Source organism: Rhinopithecus roxellana, chromosome 10 (assembly GCF_007565055.1).
Source record: "Rhinopithecus roxellana isolate Shanxi Qingling chromosome 10, ASM756505v1, whole genome shotgun sequence".
NCBI classification, from domain to species: Eukaryota; Metazoa; Chordata; class Mammalia; order Primates; family Cercopithecidae; genus Rhinopithecus; species Rhinopithecus roxellana.
Window position 1 is genome coordinate 83838530 of NC_044558.1, and position 20824 is coordinate 83859353.

Consider the following 20824-nt stretch of genomic DNA (forward strand, 5'->3'; position numbering starts at 1 on the left):
TCCCTGGGAGGCTGGAGGGGCCCAGCGAGGGGCTACTCACCAGGTCAGCATCACTCCGGACAGGAACGTGGACACGTAGTGGTGAGACACCCACCAGCCTTTAATTCTCGGAGAGGGAGAGAACGGAAGTGTGCTCAGGAGGGGAGAGCAAGGCAGGCGTGTGTCTCGCTGAGGCCCTGCCTATGCATTAGGGGCTACTCTGCACTCAGAGACTTCTTAGAAACGGACTGGAACCCTGACCTGGCCCTTCTCTCTGTCCCACAGGGCTGCACCATCCCACACAAACCAGCTGCAGATTAGCCCAGACTGCCACTTGGGCTTCCAGTGGTTTCCAGCAACCCTCAGAGCACACCCCTAGCCTCACCTGCCTTCAAGCCTCACTCCTGTCCTCCCTACCTGGTCTTCTCCCCAGCACGTGGGTACTCCAGGCATGGCCCCTGTCCTCCCCACCAGGTCCTCTCCCCTTCAAACCTCACTCCTTCTGTCCTCCCCACCAGGTCCTCTCCCCAGCACGCAGGCGATCCAGGCATGTGGGCTCTCCTAGAACCCACCAAGCCTGCCTGCTGCCACCTCAGGGCCTGCTACGGACTGAACACTGGCCCCAGTTCCTGCGCTGAAGCTGAGCCCCCCAGCACCTTAGAACGTCCGTGACTGTATTTGAAGACAGGGCCTTTGAAGAGGGGACTGAGGTAAAACAAGGTCACACAGGTGGGCCCTAGTCCAGTGTGCCTGGTGTGTCTGCAAGAAGGGGAGAGACGCCAGGGCTGTTCGTGCACAGAGAAGGCCACATGAGGACACACGGGGAGATGCCATCTGTGAGCCACGGAGAGTGGTCTCAGGAGAAACCAGCCCCGCCAGCACCTCCATCCTAGACTTCCAGCCGCCGAACTGCAAGGAAATACACTCTGTGGCTTAGGACACCCAGCAAGCGGTATTTCCTACAGCTACACCCAGCGGGCTCGTCCAGGGCCTTCGGACTTGCTGCTCTCTCTGCTGCAAGACCTTGACCTGCCTGGCTCCCAGTCCAAGTTCAAGCTTCAGACTAGCTGTCACCTCACAAAGGCCTCCTGACCGCCTTATCTGAACCAGCCCGATGGCCCCGCTCAGATCACACTGCCCCGCTTCATCTCCTTGATGGCACGGACCACTGTCTGCAATTATGTGCCTTTCTTTCTGTGATCTGCCCCCTTTCCCACCCCTATGTCACCTCTAGATTGAGCAGGGTCTTGTCTCTGTTGTTCACCAATCTATTTGTGGCAGGTTCCAAGCAGCTGCTCAATAAATGTGTTGAATAAGCACACATGTACATGTACACACACACACACACACACTTTTTTTTCCAGGCGGGGTCTTGCTCTGTCACCCAGTCTGGGGTGCAGTGGTGCAATCATGGCTCACTGCAGCCCTGACCTCCTAGGTCAAGCGATTCTCCCACTTCAGCCTCCTGAGTAGCTGGGATCACAGGCCTGCGCCACCAAGTCCAGCTAATATTTTTTTTTTTCAGAGACAGGGTCTTGCTATGTTGCCCGACTGGTCTCAAACTCCTGGGCTCAAGCAATCCTCCTGCCTTGGCCTTCCAAAGTTCTGGGATTATAGTCGTGAGCCACTGTGCCTGGCCACACACTCTTACACAGGACTGCAGCTATGACATTGCCCTGTACAGAAGCAGAGGCTGATGGACGCCACATGCAGCACCTCACACCATCTCAGAGGCAGCTTCTCCCCAGAAGCCACACACCCCAGGCCCATCTCCTGCCATCTCAGTGACAGGAGGCCCTTGCCCAGCCCTGGACTTCATCTATCCAGTCCAGAGGCTGTGGGGACCCTGTTTCCAGAATGCAGCGCTCCCCCAGCTGGGGCCTTTTTTTTTTTTTTGAGACAGAGTCTTGCTTTATCACCCAGGTTGGAGTGCAATGGTACAGTCTCAGCTCACTGCAACCTCCGCCTACCGGGTTCAAGTGATTCTCCTGTCTCAGTCTCTTGAGTAGCTGGGATTACAGGTGCCTGCCACCACATCTGGCTAATTTTTGTATTTTTAGTAGAGACGGGATTTCAGTAGGTTGGCCAGGCTGGTCTTGAACTCCTGACTTCAGGGGTTCCACCTGCCTCAGACTCCCAAAGTGCTGGGATTATAGCCATAAGCCACCGCACCCGGCCCAGCCAGGGGCTCTTGATCCACAGTTGGGTAGAGCCTGGTTGTCACCTCCTACCCCCAGCATCAGGGGCAGCCTAGGAAGGAGTTGGACCCTCAACCCTGTACCCTTCGACGTCCCAGAGTGTGTCTCAGGCCTTGGTTGGCCTCCCTGGGCTCCTCTTGTCCAAACACATGGCAGCAACTTGCCAAATGCACCCGGGAGCAGCCAACTCCCTCCTCCCCAGGACTGGGCAGTGGAACCTGGGGATGCTCGTGGAGACAGTCATTAACCTTCATCCCTCCAGAACTCTCTTGGGTCTGGGCAGGGAAATGGGTCCACTCACAAAAGGCGGAACCCTGAGGATGTGCTCAGGGCTGAGTTGGTTCACAGGAGAGGCTGGATTAGGCTTTCTTTTTAATTAAAATCACCTTGGAACCTGCTTTCTTGACACCTAGACTAGTACCTACAGACATGTCACAGCTTCTTAAATGGCAAATGACATTCCAAGGTGTGGCTCTGCCATGGTCTACTTGGCTGTTTCTTTTGTTTTTTTATTTTTGTAGAGACAGGGTCTTGCTATGTTGCCCAGACTGGTCTCAAACTCCTGACCTCAAGTGATCCTCCCACCTCAGCTCCCAAAATGCTGGGATTACAGGTGTGAGTCACTGTGCCCGGCCTCTGGCTGTTTCTCAACCGTCACTATTGCTCTCAACGCTGTCATGATGTCCTTGTGGAAGTCCCCTAAATGCAAAGACACTGTTTCTCCACAGTGGCTACCAGAGGCAGGGTGGATGGGTCAAGGAGTGTGTGCTGCTCCTTGTCCAATTACCCTCCAAACAGCCATCCCAATTTACACTCCCATCCGCAGCGGAAGAGAGAATCTGGGTCCCCGAACCCATACCAACAGTGGATGCCATATTTTAAAACTGTTACTAAACCGGCCGGGCGCCGTAGCTCACGCCTGTAATCCTAGCATTCTGGGAGGCTGAGGCGGGACGACTGCTTGAGCCCTGGAGTTGGAGACCAGCATGGACAACATGGCAAAACCTCATCTCTACAAAAACAAAAAATATCTAAAAAAATTCACTGGGCATGGGGCTGCACACCTGTAGTCCTCAGCTACTCGGGAGGCTGAGGTGGGAGAATGGCTTGAGCCTGGAAGGCGAGAGATTGCAGTGAGCTGAGATCGCGTTACTGCACTCCAGCTTGGGCGACAGAGGGAGCCCGTGTCTCAAAAAATAAATAAAATAAAATTGTTACCAAACTTACTAGGTGAAAACTGGCATGTCATTGAGGTTTCAGTATGTATTTCCCTAATAAGTGGGCTGGAACCATCTTAAAACCTTCCAACCAGAATACACACATTGTAAGAATGCAACTGGATCTAAACCATCGCTCTTCCCTTGTCGGCCCGTGCAAAAGTTCTGGGCATAAATTGGCTTTTCAAGCAACGGCCTGTGTGTTCCCCAGGAGTTATGGTGAGGGGCAAGGTTTTATGCAGCTCTGTGTTCATAGCACTAACAGCACCAGGTAAACAACAGGCACTCAATAAATGTTGACATGAATGATGTCCGGGAGGTGTGACTGGTGAAAGCAGCAGCTAATCTGGATGCCACCAGCATAGAGGTGACAGGAGATTGCTGCAGGTGCCACATGAGGTCATGGGGACAGGGTGAGATGTCCATCTACTTCTTTGTGCCCAGAAAACCCCCACTTCCACCCATGTATCCTAGTCTCGCCTGTCAGAGTCTAAGAAGCCCCAGGACTCCACATTTCTGACAGCAAAGGCAGTTGGCCAGACTCCCCGACTTCCAGCTTGAAGAGCAACCAGGAAGTCTCTCTGCAACCTCCCAGAGCTCTGCAGAGCCACATGTCAGCCGTCAGCGCTTGGCTGGCGCCACACTCCTTTGTCCTGCTCCCAGAGCTCCCCTGAGAAATGCCCTCTGTCTAGGAGCAGCCTGAGGCAGACACAGACTCCAGGCAACAAGGCTGACTGAGCAGCAGCTTTTCATTTCACAGCTTGCCCTGCCCAGAGCCCCGCTCTGACAGATGCCACCAATAAACACAGCTCAGTGACATCGGGTGAGGCTAGAAATCGCTGCTTCCCTGGCCCGGCAGTCACAAGCCCAGGCGTCCATCTGCACACCCCAGGGCTCTGGGCTGGTTGTGTGCACATGTGCTTATATAGCCGTTTTATTGTGATGTAATTCAGATACCATACAATTCACTCATTGAATGTGTACAACTGAGTGGTTTTTAGTATATTCACAGAGTTGTGCAACTGTCACCAGAATCTATCTTAAAACCTTTTTATCACCGCAGAAAGAAACCTACACCCATTTGCAGTCACTCTCTGGGCCCATTTCACCACATTAGTTAAAGCTTGCAGGGGAGGCTGGGCGCAGTGGCTCAAGCCTGTAATCCCAGCACTTTGGGAGGCTGAGGCAGGCAGATCACGAGGTCAGGAGATCGAGATCATCCTGGCTAACACGGTGAAACCCCGTCTCCACTAAAAATACAAAAAATTAGCCGGGCGTGGTGGTGGGCACCTGTAGTCCCAGCTACTCAGGAGGCTGAGGCAGGAGAATGGCGTGAACCCGGGAGGCGGAGCTTGCAGTGAGCCGAGATCGCACCACTGCACTCCAGCCTGGGCGACAGAGCGACTCTCTCTCAAAACAAACAAACAAAGCCAGTTAGAGGCAGGCACCCTAGGCTGGCTCCCTAGAAAAGCAAACATGATCACCAAGTCATTACTCATTCTGGCCCAGAACTAACTGTAATAGACATCGGCTGTTTTGCCCAGTTGCAGATCTGCTTAGCCCCTGTGGGGAACCACCTCACCCCCACACTCAGTCAGGGCCACTGGGATAGAGCTCAGTCTTATACCCAAGCACATGACCCCCAGCCAACCAATCAGGACCCTCTGCGGCCCTCTGGCAACAGTGACTGGCTCTCAGAGATCAGTAGGTCACCCGAGCCTGGCCAATCAGAAGTCTGTGTCAAGATTCCAACTGGGGTGGGGGGAGGTCTGTCAGCCCAGGGGTTACTTTTGGCGGGAGGCCCGCCTGGGGGCCGCTGGGAGTCATTGCAGGGGAAAACGGAACAGGGAGCTGGAACCGGGCCATGAACACTGCCTGAGCCCTTCTGACCTCCTTGAACGGAAATTCCCAGTGACATGGGCCCATGAGACCCCTTCAGGTTTAGTCCCTATGGGATGAGTTTCCATCATTTTCAAGTTTACAGGAGAAGCGGACTTGCTTATTGTGCTGAGCTGATGAGTGGCATCTCACTTGGCAGGCACCAGACACAAACCGAGGGTGGCTGCATCTCCCGATGCGGAAGTCCCCACCCCTACCTGCTCCCCTGGCCACATCTCCTGTCCCAATTCAAATCTCAGGTACAGCCAGAACTGGACAAAAGCGCCTCCATCAGACCAAAAGAGGGCAGCAAGCACTCAAAGGCCCGTAGGGTTCAGCAATGCTATCTCTGGAATGCCGTTGTGGCCCCAGGACCCTTCCTCATGGCAGAACTTGGGTGTGGGTCACTTCAACAAAGACCGTGGGGTGTTGACGGCGCGCACCAGCCCTGAGCGGATGCTTCCGGATGAGAAACTAGAGTTCATCCCAGTCTCACCTCCCACTCCTCCACACAGGCTCTCCTGCAAGGGCTTCTGACTCCCTGGTAAGAGCGGGAGGGGAGGCCTCCAAGGCATCTCCCTTGCCTGCCCCCAGGATCAATCAGCCCTGAGGAGGAGCTGGGGGAGGGCGGAGGCTAAATCTCCAACAGATGTGGAAGATGAGTCACAAGTTTGAGTCACTAGGATTTAGTGACTTGCGCCCTCCCCCACAAGCTGTCTTGCCCCCTCCCCCACAAGCTGGCCCCAGCTCCTGTAGTCATTCTATTAGGCTGGTGCGAAAAATGACTGCAAAACACAAATACTTTTAGACCACCCTAAATAGAAGATAACGCATCTGTTTGCATCTATTTGGGCCCAGAGGCCCTATTCCAGACTCCACTCGCCCCTTCAAACCCCTTCCTCAGACCACCAAGGGGAGACAGGCCTGGAGGAAAGGTTCCATTGCAATCTCAAGTTCCTTGAATCATATCTGCCATGAAAAGGTCTTTAGTAAAAAAAACTCTGGGCTGGGTGCGGTGGCTCACGCCTGTAATCCCAGCACTTCAGAAGGCCAAGGTGAGCAGATCACCTGAGGTCAGGAGTTCAAGATCAGCCTGGCCAACATGGTGAAACCCCATCTCTACTAAAAATACAAAAATTAGCTGGGCATGGTGGTGGGCACCTCTAATCCCAGCTACTCGGGAGGCTGAAGCAGGAGAACTGCTTGAACCCAGGAGGCAGAGGTTGCACTGAGCTGAGATCGCACCACTGCACTCCAGCCTGGGTGACAGAGCAAGACCCTGTCTTAAAAAAAAAAAAAAAAAAAGAAAAGAAAAGAAAAGAAAAGAAAAAAAACCTCTGTGGGTGCTCCCAGAAGGCAGTGTGTGCGTTATCTTGGAATCCTTAGTTCAGTGTTCGGTACTTAGGAGATGCTCAATAAATGTCTGATGAATGGCAGACGGAGGGTAGAGCAGACTCACACGAAACTTTGAATTACAAGCTCAGAGACAACCATCCCTGCTCTCCTGTCAGAGAGTGAACTCCAGGAACGCTGAAAAGCTCCTGCTAAACTGTTAGGCAAGGGAGGCTGGCTTTGGAACTCGTTTTTGCCTCGTTAATGGCCCTGTTTTGCTGGAGAGCCCCACACCTGCAGAGACCTCCGCTCGGTGCTGCTCTCATCTCTCTGGTCATCCCCCATCCACAGCATCACGTTAGAATAAAAAGCTGCCCAGAGTAACTCTTACTAACGTGTTAATGATTGCCAGAGGCATCACATGCCCCGGAGAACTCTTTTTTTTTTTTTTTTTTTTTTTTTGAGACGGAGTCTCGCTCTGTCGCCCAGGCTGGAGTGCAGTGGCCGGATCTCAGCTCACTGCAAGCTCTGCCTCCCGGGTTTATGCCATTCTCCTGCCTCAGCCTCCCGAGTAGCTGGGACTACAGGCGCCCGCCACCTCACCCGGCTAGTTTTTGTATTTTTTAGTAGAGACGGGGTTTCACCATGTTAGCCAGGATGGTCTCGATCTCCTGACCTCGTGATCCGCCCGTCTCGGCCTCCCAAAGTGCTGGGGAGAACTCTCTTTTTTGAGACAGGGTCTCACTTGCCTAGGCTAGACTACAGCGGCCTCAACCTCCTGGGCACATACAATCCTCCCACCTCAGCCTCCTGAGTAGCTAGGACCACAGGTGTGCACCACCATGCCTGGCTAATTTTTTTTTTTTAGACTGAGTTTCACTCTTGTTGCCCAGGCTGGAGTGCAGTGGCACGATCTTGGCTCACCGCAACCTCAGCCCACCAGGTTGCAGCGATTCTCCTGCCTCAGCCTTCCTGATTAGCTGGGATTACAGGCATGCACCACCACGCCCAGCTAATTTTGTATTTTTAGGAGAGATGGGGTTTCCCCATGTTGATCAGGCTGGTCTCGAACTCCCAACCTCAGGTGGTCCACCCGGCTTGGCCTCCCAAAGTGCTGGGATTACAGGCGTGAGCCACTGCGCCCGGCCCATGCCTAGTTAATTTTTTAATTTTTAAATTAAGACAGGGTCTTGCCACGTTGCCCAGGCTGGTCTCAAGCTCCCAGGCTCAAGTGATTCTCTTGCCTCAGCCTCTCAATTAGCTGGGACTATAGGCACACACCACCATGACCGGGTAATTTTTTTTTTTTTTTTTTTTAGTAAAGATGAAGTCTCATTTTGTTGCCCAGACTGGTCTCGAACTCCTGGGCTCAGGTGATCCACCCACCTCTGCCTCCCAAAATGCTGGGATTATAGGCATGAGCCACCATGCCCAGCCTACACACTGATGTTTTCTAAATGGCTGTGTGCTACAAGGCTGCATTCCTGAGACTTCCTGTTGCCCTCAGGAGGCTAGGCAGGAGGGGGGCTCCTGTCCCTACCTCCAGGCTCTATGTTCAGGGTAGGGCAGGGACCTGCCATAAAAGACCACAAGGCAAACAAGCGGGAAGGTGGCACATTAGGTGGTGGGGGCTGCGCAGCTCCTGGGCGTTCCTCACTAGTTCCCAGGAGAAAGGAGGAAGCAGGAGCTTGTTACTTTTTATTTCAGGAAAGAACAGGAACCAGAATGGCATGTTGGCCGGGCGCAGTGGCTCACGCCTGTAATCCCAACACTTTGGAAGGCTGAGGCGAGCGGATCACTTGAGGTCAGGAGTTCGAGACCAACCTGGCCAACATGGTGAAACCCAGTCTCTACTAAAAATACAAAAATTAGCTGGGCGTGGTGGCACGCACCTGTAATCCTAGCTACTCGGGAAGCTGAGGCAGGAGAATTGCTTGAACCAGGAGGCAGAGGTTGCAGTGAGCTGAGATGGCACCAACTGCACTCCAGTCCAGGCCACAGAACAAGACTCCATCTTGACCAGGCACAGTGGTCACACCTGTAATCCCAGCACTCTGGGAGGCCGAGGTGGGCGGACCACGAGGTCAGGAGATAGAGACCATCCTGGCTAACACAGTGAAATCCCGTCACTACTAAAAATACAAAAAATTAACTGGGCATGGTGGCAGGCGCCTATAGTCCCAGCTACTCCAGAGGCTGAGGCAGGAGAATGGGGTGAACCTGGGAGGCGGAGGTTGCAGTGAGCCAAGATTGCACCATTGCACTCCAGCCGGGCGACAGAGCAAGACTCTGTCTCCAAAAAAAAAAAAAAAAAAGAATGGCATGCCAAGGTTCTAGTGGCCCCCCAGAAGGAATTAGACATTTGGAAAATAGGTGTTCCAGGTGGCAAGTCGTGGGTTTTAACTGGGTCTCAAGACTCAGCTTAGAGGCAGGCAGGGCAGGAAGGAGACTGAGAGAAAACAGCAGGGCTTCTCGCACTCAGAGCCCTTCAGAGATGGGGACCAAGGGAGTGCCCAGTCTTCCCTGGACTCACTCAGCGCCACTATGACATGTCCACTCCCCCATGGGACTCTGAAACAGTCCAAAGAGGAGACATGGCTTGCCCAGGATAACAGGGCTGCTCAGTGACGGCACTGGGACCGGAACCCAGGAGTCCACACTCCTAGCCCGGCCTCTGTCCTCCCCAGCATCATCTCTCTGGTGGGGCAGGTTTGGCCTAATACCCTCTTCACCTGTCCACTTTCCCCTATATCTCGCCGTGGAAGACCACCCATCTACTCTTGTCACCAAAACCCATCCGTCCTCTGAGTAATGGTCTCCCAGTTGTCCTATGGAGAACCATTCCTCTCTTGACACTCAGCTTCTCCACTCCCAGTAACAGCTATCAGGGTGGGTGTGAGGCTCAAGTCTGGCCAGTCACAGCACTGCAATCCCTGGTAACAGTGACTGGTTCAGGGATAGGTACATGATCCATTCTGCACCACGACATAGGCATTGCGACCCAGTGAGAGTCTTGGAAGAGAGGAATATGCTCCGTTTGCTGGGAATGCTATAGTGACACGAGCCTGGAGTTGCTGGGTGCCCCACTTGCAGCCTGAGATAAATGCAACACAGAAGGCAGAAGTGAGAGATGGAGAGCACCTGGATCAAGCCTTACCTGAAGGCAGAACAATGGGTCACCTCTTTTTTTTTTTGAGACAGAGTCTTGCACTGTCCCCAGGCTGTCGTGCAATGGTGCGATCTCAGCTCACTGCAACCTCCACCTCCCAGGTTCACACTACTCTGCCTCAGCCTCCTGAGTAGCTGGGACCATACCCGGCTAATTTTTTGTATTTTTAGTAGAGATGGGGTTTCACTATGTTGGCCAGACTGATCTCCATCTCCTGACCTCGTGACCCGCCCACTTCGGCCTCCCAAAGTGCTGGGATTACAGGCGTGAGCCACCGCGCCTGTCCCAGTCACTTCTTTTTATGAGAAAATATGTTTCTTATTGTGTTAAGCCAGTCTGAGTTAGGTCTTCTGTTGCTCATAAGCAAGAGGCTGATCGGAAACAAGAGTGGCTGCATCAGCAGCATCAGCTTTCCACCTTCCTGGATCTGAACAGTTACAGAGCGACCCCCCAAGGAGGAGAGGAATACAGCCTGAGGGTGCCGGCCCCCATCTGATGCCCCTCGTGACATTTCCCTTTGATTCCTCTTGTGCTCCCCACAAAGCCAGGCCCCCAGTTACCTTGAGCCGTTGCTGATGAGAATACTCTCCCGAATGGTCAGGGTGCAGTAATACCACACCAGCAGGAAGTTGAAGACTTCATCAGTCACCCTGTGCAAGGAAACAGCCCCCCGGAGGGGTGCGGGCATGAGAACCAGGTACAGCCATCCCACCCTCACCTCACAGAGCAGCAAACCAGGCGGAGGGCTGCCCACAGCACACACTGCCTCTGGAAGCCCTTATGACACCAGGGAGGCAGGGGGAGCTTGGTCTCTCGGGCATCTTGTCCCAACCCTGCAAATGCCTCTGCACCTCCTCATCTTTCTCCCTGAGTCCCACCTGTGCTTCAAGCTCTAGCTGAGTCTTCCCCTCCTTCCCTGACCACTCAGCCCAGGGCAACCTGTCTGTCTTCTCAACTCTTTCCGTGTGATGTGAAATTTCTGGTGGGATGTTAACAGAAGGACTTTAAGAATGGGAGACCTGGCCAGGCGTGGTGGCTCCCGCCTGTAATCCCAGCACTTTGGGAGGCCGAGATGGATGGATCACTTGAGGCCAGGAGTTCAAGACCAGCTTGGCCAACATGGTGAAACCCCGATCTCTACTAAAAATACAAAAATTACCAGGGTGTGGTGGCTCACATCTGTAGTCTCAGCTGCTTAGGAGGCTGAGGCAGGAGAATTGCTTGAACCCGGGAGGTGGAGGTTGCAGTGAGCTGAGATTGTGCCACTGCAATCCAGCCTGAGCAACAGAGCGAGACTCTGTCCCAAAAAAAACCAAAAGAATGAGAGACTTAATGTTCTATTTTAGGTTGCCCGCAGTGTTAAGATATAAACTCCCTCTGTCCCCTTAAAGCATCTGTAAAATTGTTACATGTATTTAATACAAAAATTACCTATGGGCCCCACCGTCTGTGATGCTACAGTGTCAGAATAGGTAGCTAGTCAGACAAAAACAGGACCCCCTCCAACCAGGAATGTCAGGCGACCATCAGGTAATGGTCAAGTGGTTGTTAACTGTCTCTCTAAAATAATAATTGGCTGCACTCAGTGCCAGGGAAAGGCAGTCTTCCTGTAGATAGGAAAAGCATGAAGTTGGTGATCAGCAGCCTCCTGGTAAGATCTCAGGAGCTGGGCAAGTGGGCTCAAGCATGTGGACTAGGAGGCAAAACGACAGGTACATGACCTTTCAGGGACATTGCACTGACAAAGGGAAGAACGCCTCAAGTGAGCATGTGTGCAACTCCAGGAAACACACTGTGCACGCGCCCCTCCCAACTCGCAGGCCACTGCGCATGCAGACAGCCCACCCCAAGGGAAGAATCAGAAAGAGGGTCGCCAAACTCCAGAAGTCTGCCAGCATATAAAACTCCAGGTCAAAGGGCACACCGCACACTTGTCCTCCAAGATGCCCGCTTGGCCCTCTTCCAAGTGTACTTTACTTTTTTTTTTGAGACAGAGTCTCACCCAGGCTGGAGTGCAGTGGTGCAATCTCGGCTCACTGCAACCTCCGCCTCCTGGTTTCAACCAATTCTCCTGCCTCAGCCTCCCGAGTAGGTGGGACTACAGGCATGCTCCACCACACCCAGCTTTTTTTTTTTTTTTTTTTTTTTTTTTTGAGACATAGTTTCACTCTGTTGCCAGGCTGGAGTACTGGAGTACAGTGGCGCGATCTCAGCTCACTGCAACCTCCGCCTCCTGGGTTCAAGTGATTCTCCTGCCTCAGCCTCCTGAGTAGCTGGGACTATGGGTGCACGCCACGATGCCCAGCTAATTTTTGTATTTTTAGGAGAGACGAGGTTTCACCATGTTTGTCAGGATGGTCTCGATCTCTTGACCTCGTGATCCACCTGCCTCTGCTTCCCAAAGTACTGGGATTACAGGCGTGAGTTACTGCACCTGGCCTGAGTTTTGAATTTTTAGTAGAGATGGGGTTTCACCATGTTGGCCAGGCTGGTATCGAACTCCTGACCACAAGTGATTCACCCAACTCAGCCTCCCGAAGTGCTGGGATTACAGGCGTGAGCCACCGCGCCCAGTGGCTTTTCATTCCTGCTTTAAAGCATTTTGTTTGTTTGAGATGGAGTTTTGCCCTTTCGCCCAGGGTGGAGTGCAATGGTGCAGTCTTGGCTCACTGAACCTCCACCTCCCGGGTTCAAGCGATTTTCTTGCCTCAGCCTCCAGAGTAGCTGGGATTACGGGCGCCTGCCACCACGCCCAGATAATCTTTGTATTTTTAGGAGAGACAGGGTTTCACCACGTTGGCCAGGTTGGTCTCAAACTCCTGACCTCAGGTGATCCACTTGCCTCAGCCTCCCAAAGTGCTGGGATTACAGCGTGAGCCACCGCGCCCGGCCAAGCTTTTTAATAGACTTTCATTCCTGCTGTAAAACTTGTTTCTTCTGCCTTATGCCCCTCAGTCAAATTCTTTCTTCTGAGGAGGCAAGAATGGAGATCGCTGCAGACCTGTTTGGATTGGCTGCAGGGAACGTGAATACCACCACCGCTAACACTAACGGGAGGACTTTAAGAACAGGAGACTTGGCTGGGTGCAGTGGCTCACACCTGTAATCCCAGCACTTTGGGAGGCCGAGGTGGGTGAATGAGACTCCATCTCAAAACAAAAAACAAACAAAAAAAACCAGGAGACTAGATGTTCCATTTTAGGTTGTCTGCAGTGTTAAGCTATAAACTCCCTCTGTCCCCTTAAACCATCTGTAAACTTTGTTACATACACAAAAAAACCCCAGTGTGCCATATTGTCTGTAACACTAACTGAAGAACACCTTTTCCTCCTCCATGGTAACCACAGCACGGGGCTGGACCGTCCACCTCCATAGTGACCAAAGCATAGGGCTGGGCCATCCTCCTCCATGGTGACCACAGAGTGGGACTGGGCCGATCCAGCCTTGAAGGCGACAGACCCAGGCTGTGGAGCCTGCTGTACCTGGTCAGCATGAAGGGCCGGCAAACCGCTGTGTGGGGATTATCAGAGCCCCACCAGCCTCAGCCCTGCAATCTGTGAAGTGGGGAGGCCCACCCACCATGAGAGCATCCCCGGGGAAAAGAACTCTGGGAGACAGCCAATGACAGACGCCCCTCTGAGGGCTTCCCCACCACTGCCAGTCTCTTTAATGAGGCGCTGACAAAGGTTTGTTTTGGCAATTTTTTTTGTTTTTAGAGACAGAGTCTCACTCTGTCACCCAGGCTGGAGTGCAGTGACGTGATCATGGCCTTTTGTAGCCCTTAACCTACTGGGCTTAAGCGATCCTCTTGCCTCAGCCAGGGTCCCAAGTAAGTGGGAATGCAGGTGCACAGTGCCGCATCAGGCTAATTTTAAAAACTTTTTTTGGGCTGGGTGCAGTGGCTCATGCCTATCATTCTAGCACTCTGGGAGGCTGAGGCAGGTGGATCACTTGAGGTCAGGAGTTCAAGACCAGCCCGGCCACCATGGTGAAACTCCGTCTCTATTAAAAATACAAAAAATTATGTGGGCGTGATGGTGCGCTCCTGTGATCTCAGCTACTCGGGAGGCTGAGGCAGGAGAATCGCTTGAACCCAGGAGACAGAAGTTGTAGTGAGCTGAGATCACCCCACTGCACTCCAGCCTGGTAACAGAGTGAGACTCTATCCCAAAAATATAAATAAATAATAAATAAGTGGCTGGGCGCGGTGGCTTACGCCTGTAATCCCAGCACTTTGGGAGGCCAAGGCGGGCGGATCACAAGGTCAGGAGATCGAGACCATCCTGGCTAACATGATGAAACCCTGTCTCTACTAAAAACACAAAAAATTAGCCGGGCGTGGTGGCGGGCGCCTGTAGTCCCAGCTACTCGGGAGGCTGAGGCAGGAGAATGGCATGAACCCAGGAGGTGGAGCTTGCAGTGAGCCGAGATCGCAGCACTGCACTCCAGCCTGGACAACAGAGCGAGACTCCGTCTCAAAAATAAATAAATAAATAAAAATAAATAAGTGACCCCGCCCCGGGGAGGCCCAGCTCCCTCCCTTGCCACACTCATTTCCTGTTCAAGTCATATTGGCCTCTGATGTCCTCAGAGCTGTGCTTCTGAGACTGTGGACGCTCTGTGGTGCTTCCAAAGTCATGACGGGCACCATGCACTGCCCTGTTACTCTCAGGCACCATCCTCAGCTAGTGTCCTCAGCAGCCCTGCGCAGGAGGTGCATGTCTTCTCCCTGCTCTCCAGGTGGGGGGTGTCAGCTCAGGAGAACTGACTCACCCACAGTCCCACAGCCGGGAAGAGGCAGAGCCGGATTTGAACCAAGGCCCTGAGATTCCAGGGTCTGTTCCTAACTCTCTTGAGACGAACTTTGTGAGCAATGGCTCAGCAAGGTGTGGGCAGAGTGTCTGCTGTCTGCGACCACAAAATAGGGTCACAAAGCTTCAAAGCAGTTGCATCCTCCTTTCATTTTGCCCCCAGGGTCCTTATAGTTGGTGAAAAGCATCTCCCACCTTAGGGAGAGAAATACAGGAGATGGGGGGGCTTCCCTCCCTCCCTTTTATGCAGACAGACTGCACCCAACAGCCATTTCTGTTTCCATACTGGATAAGTCTGTGTGACACTGGGAGGTACATGGTACCTTCCCTGTTGGGGTCAAGGGCAAAGACTTTAGGAGTTTGAGACTAGCTTGGACTGGTCGTAGCAAGACTCCACCTCCACCTTTGAGACAGAGTTTTTGCTCTGATGTTCAAGTGATTCTCCTGCCTTGGCCTCCCAAGTAGCTGGGATTACAGACGCATGCCATCACGCCCAACTAATTTTTGTATTTTTTGTAGAGATGGGATTTTGCCATGTTGCCCAGGCTGGTCTTGAACTCCTGGGCTCAAGCGATCCTCCAACCTCAGCCTTCCAAAGGGCTGGGATTACAGGCATGAACCACCACACCCAGCCCATCTCAAGAGTCTTTTTTTTTTTTTTTTTTTTGAGGCGGAGTCTGGCTCTGTCGCCCGGACTGTAGTGCAGTGGCCGGATCTCAGCTCACTGCAAGCTCTGCCTCCTGGGTTTACGCCATTCTCCTGCCTCAGCCTCCCTAGTAGCTGGGACTATAGGCGCCCGCCACCTCGCCCGGCTAGTTTTTGTATTTTTAGTAGAGACGGGGTTTCACCATGTTAGCCAGGACGGTCTCGATCTCCTGACCTTGTGATCTGCCCGTCTCGGCCTCCCAAAGTGCTGGGATTACAGGCTTGAGCCACCGCGCCCGGCCTCAAGAGTCTTAATCACATCTGCAGAGTCCCTTCTATAAGGTAACTTATTCACAGGCTCTGGAGACCAGGACATGAACATCTTTGGGGACCATTCTTCAGCACTAGGCAGGGACTAATTATTGGGAACTTACAACCTTGCAGGCATTTTGCATAGACGATCACTCTAGATCCTTGGACACTACAGAACTGGTTCTTAAAGCAGGTGCACTTACCACATCCCTGTCGGCACGACTTCCAACTGCCAGAACCCGCCACTCTGGGTGTTCCTGGGGGCTTTATCAAGCCACCAGCATCTATTCTGCTGGTGCTAGGTGCAGATGAGAAGGGTGGAGCAATTAACACCCTCTGGGGACAGTCCTCAACTGCCCCAACTGATAGCAATTGGTGGATAAATACCCCAGCTCCCTCACCCTCAGGTGGGATAACTCTGAGGCATGTTCTACGCTGTCCCCTCATTCCCTAGCAGTATTGAGCCCCAGCTGCCCGCAGGATAATGCTTTCTCGTCTCACTTCCTATTCCCATACCAGTGTCTCCCAAGATCACCTCCTGAATAAACGACTGGCACTAAAATGCTTGTCTTGGGGGTCTCTTCTGGGCCAACCCACACTAAGACAGTACTACTTCCCATTTTACAGATCATGCAGATGGCAAGCACTGGAGTGACGTCCAAACCCAAGCCCACTCAAGCCAAACTTAACTCTGACTACCTCTTTCCTAGCCTGGTTCAAACCCGATAGAGCACAGTCCTAACCAGGCACAGCCTCTTGGCCTGAAGGCAGTAGAAGGAGGCTTCCAACTCTCCTGCCGCCTCACCAAAGCCTCCAAACGCCTAAGTAGTACTGGTGGAAGATGTCCTGGAGCCTGCGGAAAAGTTGAGGAGGCAGACACAGAGAGGCCCAGGACTCCACTTCAGGTCACACAGCTCATGAGTGGCAGAACTGGACCCAGAACCCTGCAGGTTGCTGGCCAGGCCCAGCTGCGGGCTTAGTGGTACCAAGAAGGGCCTCTGGGTGGGGAGCCTAGCCAGGAAACCATTCCAAGGGGGGCAAGAGGAAGAAAAGAGAATCCTGCTCCATGGAGGCACTGGCTATGAAGCTGTGAGCCTTTTCACGTGTACCCAGTCTTAGCACAAAACAGTGACGCTAACCAGTGCTAATAAACAGGCACCAGTCAAACCAGTCTCCAGACACAGCTTCTGCCCTCCAAGTTGCCCTGCCTAGTAGCTCCTGTCACCCTCACTGTATCTGTCAAGAAACTAAGGCTGGGAGAGGTTAGTCACTTGCCTAAGGTTAAACAGCAGGGCAGGCTTCCCAGGGGCACCAGCGCAGAGATGAACGGCCCGTCCAATCCCCCTCCTCTGCCCCATTTTTAGCCTATGGAAGGTATACTGGGTTGAATAGCATCCTTCCAAAATTCATGTCCACTGGGACCTCAGAATGTGACCTTATTTGGAAACGGGGTCTTTGTAGATGCAATTAGTTAAAATGAGGTCATACTGTGTTAGGGTGGGCTCTAAATCCAGCGTCTAGCTTCCTTATACTAGGGAAGGAGGCCGTGTGGCGTGCTGACAGAGACAGAGACAAGTGAAACACAGCTTTAGGCTGAGCAATATCAGGGCTTGCTGGCAATTCCCAGAAGCTGGAGAGGTGAGGAAGAGTCCTCCCCCCGTGAAGCCTGTGGAGCAGCACGGCCCTGCCACGCCCTGCTTTCAGACCGCCGGCCTCCAGAACTGGGGAGCAGCACGGCCCTGCCACGCCCTCCTTTCCCTCCTCCATGGTAACCACAGCACGGGGCTGGACCGTCCACCTCCATAGTGACCAAAGCACAGGGCTGGGCCGTCTTCCTCCATGGTGACCACGGAGTGGGGCTGGGCCGATCCAGCCTTGAAGGCGACAGACCCGGCCTCCAGAACTGTAGGAAATGTATCTGCTGTTTTAAGCCCCCAGTCTACGGTACTTAGTTACGGTGGCCCTGGGAGATGAACACAAAAGCAGGTGGGAGAAAAGGAGACTCCCAGGCCCTCGGGGAACCCTGGGCCTCTGGATAGCACAGGTTTGCCTTTGGAAGGCCCTGGAGGTCCCTGTGCAAGGGACTCTGGCTGCACATTGACAACGTTTACCCTCGAGGGGGGTACGTGAGGGGTATTACAGATGTGCGCAGCCTTTGCCCTCGTGGAAACAGGCCAGGCTCTGGGCAGCAGGCGAGCATGGGCCCAGGGCCTAAAAGAGCCTTTGTTTGGGCATTCAAGTGGCCAGACCAGCAGCCAGACGCCCAGTCAAGCGCCTGCCAGGCAATAAACGCTTGGCACGTGGGCCAAATGCCCAAGCCGTACTTGGCCGCTTCCCCTGGGTTTTGTTGCAGAGAAAGGAAAACCCCTCAAGCAGGGCAGCAGCAGCCCACAGCCTCACGGCATGGCTGTGCCCCACTCGGATGGCACCAGCAGCTGTGGAGCCCCCCAGCAGCGCCTCTACATGCCAGCCAGGGTGGAGCTTCCATGCACAGTGCCAGCTCCCTGAATTGTCACAGCCTTGTGAGGCAGAGACTCCGTCACCCTTGTTTTACAGATGGAGAGACTGAGGCTCCCAGAGGGAACCTGCCCATAGTAACAGCCAGTTGGTCTCAAAACCATCTTTTCCTTTTCTTTTCTTTTATGAGATGGAGTCTCGCTCTGTCGCCCAGGCTGGAGTACACTGGCGCAATCTCGGCTCACTGAAAGGTCCGCCTCCCAGGTTCACGGCATCCTCCTGCCTCAGCCTCCCAAGTAGCTGGGACTACAGGCGCCTGCCACTACGCCCAGCTAATTTTTTTTTATTTTTAGTAGAGATGGGGTTTCACCGTGTTAGCCAGGATGGTCTTGATCTCCTGACCTTGTGATCCGCCCACCTCAGCCTCCCAAAGTGTTGGGATTACAGGCGTGAGCCACCTCACCCCACCTTCTTTCCTTTTCTTCTTCTCTTTTTTTTTTTTTTTTAATAATTGGGATATAATTCACATACCATAAAATTTGTTCTTTTAAAGTATATAATGTAGTGATTTTTAGTATATTCAGAGTTGGACAACGATTACCTAATTTTTTTTTTTTTTTTTTTTTTGGAGATAAGGTCTCGCTCTGTCATCCAGACTGGAGTGCAGTGGCACAATGTTGGCTCACTGCAACCTCTGCCTCCCAGGTTCAAGTGATTCTCCTGCCTCAACCTCTTAGCTGGGATTACACGCACCCACCACCACACCTGGCTGATTTTTGTATTTTTAGTACAGACAGGTTTGACCATGTTGCCCAGGCTGGGAGAACATTCTTATTACTCTAAAAAGAAACCTTGTACCCAGTAGCAGTCATGCCTTCATTCCTGCCTCCCGCAGCCCCTGGCTACCACTCACCTACTCCCTGTCTCTATTTGCCTGTTTTGGGCAGTTCTCAGCAATGGAATCCTACTGTGTATCTTTTTGTGACTGGTTCTTTTACTCACCATTGTGTTTCCAAGGTTCATCCACGCTGCACCCTGGTCAGTGACACGGCTTCATTTCTCTCTCTCTTTTGTTCAGACCAAGTCTCCCTCTGTCCCCAAGGCTAAAGTGCAGTGGTGTGATCACGGCTCACTGCAGCCTCAAACTCCTAGGCTTAAGCAATCCTCCCACCTTAGCCTCCCAAAGTGCTGGGATTATAGGTGTGAGCCACTGCACCCAGCTAAATAATTTCATTTTTTATCTTTGTAGAGACGGGGGTCTTGCTGTGTTGCCCAGGCTAGGCTCAAACTCCTGACCTCGAGTAGTCCTCCTGCCCAAAGTACTGGGATTACAGGTGTGAGCCACCACGCCCAACTTTTCATTTCCCTTTATAGCTGAACGATATGCCACTGTACGGACAGACCACAATGAACTCCTTTTTTTTTGTGGCGGGCAGGGGACAGAGTCTCGCTCTGTCACCCAGGCTGGAGTGCAGCGATCTCAACTCACTGCAACCTCTGCCTCCTGGGTTCAAGCAATTCTCCTTGTCTCACCCTCCCAAGTAGCTAGGACTAAAGGCATACTCCACCATGCCCAGCTGATTTTTATATTTTTAGTAGAGATGGTGTTTCACCATGTTGGTCAGGCTAGTCTTGAACTCCTGACCTCAAACGATCTGCCTGCCTTGGCCTCCCACAGTACTGGGATTACAGGCGTGAATCATCGCACCTGGTAATGAACTCTTGTCTTAACTAGTACAAGGCCTTTCCAGCAGCCGTTTAACAGATACTTGTTGGATGGAGGTGGGACAGACAGGACTGACATTTCGCATGAGAAATGGCCCCTCTCTCCCCTACACCTCATCACGCCAAACAACGCAGAAGCAGGAGAGGCCCTGGGTCCCCTGGATCCTTCTCTCTTGGCCCCCACCTGATGTCTGCATGCCCAGGCGCACATGGCCATACCCACTACCTGTAGTGAAGGACAAATCGACACGCCACGGCACCCAGGAGCAGGATGATGGTCAGGTAGAGCTTGAACTTCTCATACTCGTCCTTGTAGGCAAACCTGCCACGACAGACACGCCCAGGGGAGTGCCCCTTACCGTGACTATTCCAGCACCTGGGCATGGCCCTCAGCCCCATCAGACCCTTGTCCTGCAGCCACTGCCATGGCCCATAAGGACCTTTCCATCCCACTAAAGGAGAGACCTGGCCTTGACAGATTGGTGGTGACCAATGAGGGGAAGAGGGCTAAGTACGCAGAAGGCCCATGTCCCTGGACTCTGGTCTGGGGCTCTGGGCCCACGGTGGAGACAGGCAGGGGGCAGAGACAGGGCCTTTTCCCTCAACCAACTGCTGCTGCTGAAAGGCCAGGGTTTACGGCTGTCTGGAAATGGGGTAGACTCAGGGTAGACAGGACTGCCCATCTCCCAGAAGTGTGTGCGTGACAGGGCATGGAACAGAGCAGGGCTATTTCTTGCGGGAAATGGGAAGTCCCGTCCACCCAACATACTGACTCTGAAAAAGGAAGGAAGGAAGGAACGCCTCTCCCAGGTACGAGAGGAGGAGAGCGTCAGAAACTCCAAAAGCCAGAGCCTCACCTGTGAACAGGTTTTTATTTATGCAAAAATTCTAGCTTGGATGCATCTTCCCTGAGCTTAAGAAGCAGAACGCCGGAGGTCTCTGAGCCAAGCGGGAAGTGTGGAGTGGGGTGTGGGTTGGGGTGCAAGACAAGGTGTGGGGTGAGAGTGGGGTGTGAATATGGGGTGTGGGGTATGGTGTGAGTGTGGGGTATGGGTGTGTGGTGTGGGAGTGGGGTGTGGGTGTGTGGTATGGGGTGTGGGT

At 53.1% G+C, this 20824-nt stretch overlaps 1 protein-coding gene across 2 annotated transcripts in view; it reads right to left on the reverse strand.

The window, feature by feature from the left end:
* Nucleotides 1-20824, reverse strand: part of TMEM120B (transmembrane protein 120B) — a 64690-nt gene that overhangs the window by 5129 nt on the left and 38737 nt on the right. For both annotated transcript variants that reach the window (XM_010368334.2, XM_010368333.2), the window contains exons 5-7: nucleotides 19950-20045; nucleotides 10334-10423; nucleotides 41-106 (exon numbers count right to left, since the gene is read on the reverse strand). In XM_010368334.2, coding sequence (XP_010366636.2) covers nucleotides 41-106; nucleotides 10334-10423; nucleotides 19950-20045 — 252 coding nt within the window. The remainder of the gene's footprint in view (nucleotides 1-40; nucleotides 107-10333; nucleotides 10424-19949; nucleotides 20046-20824) is intronic.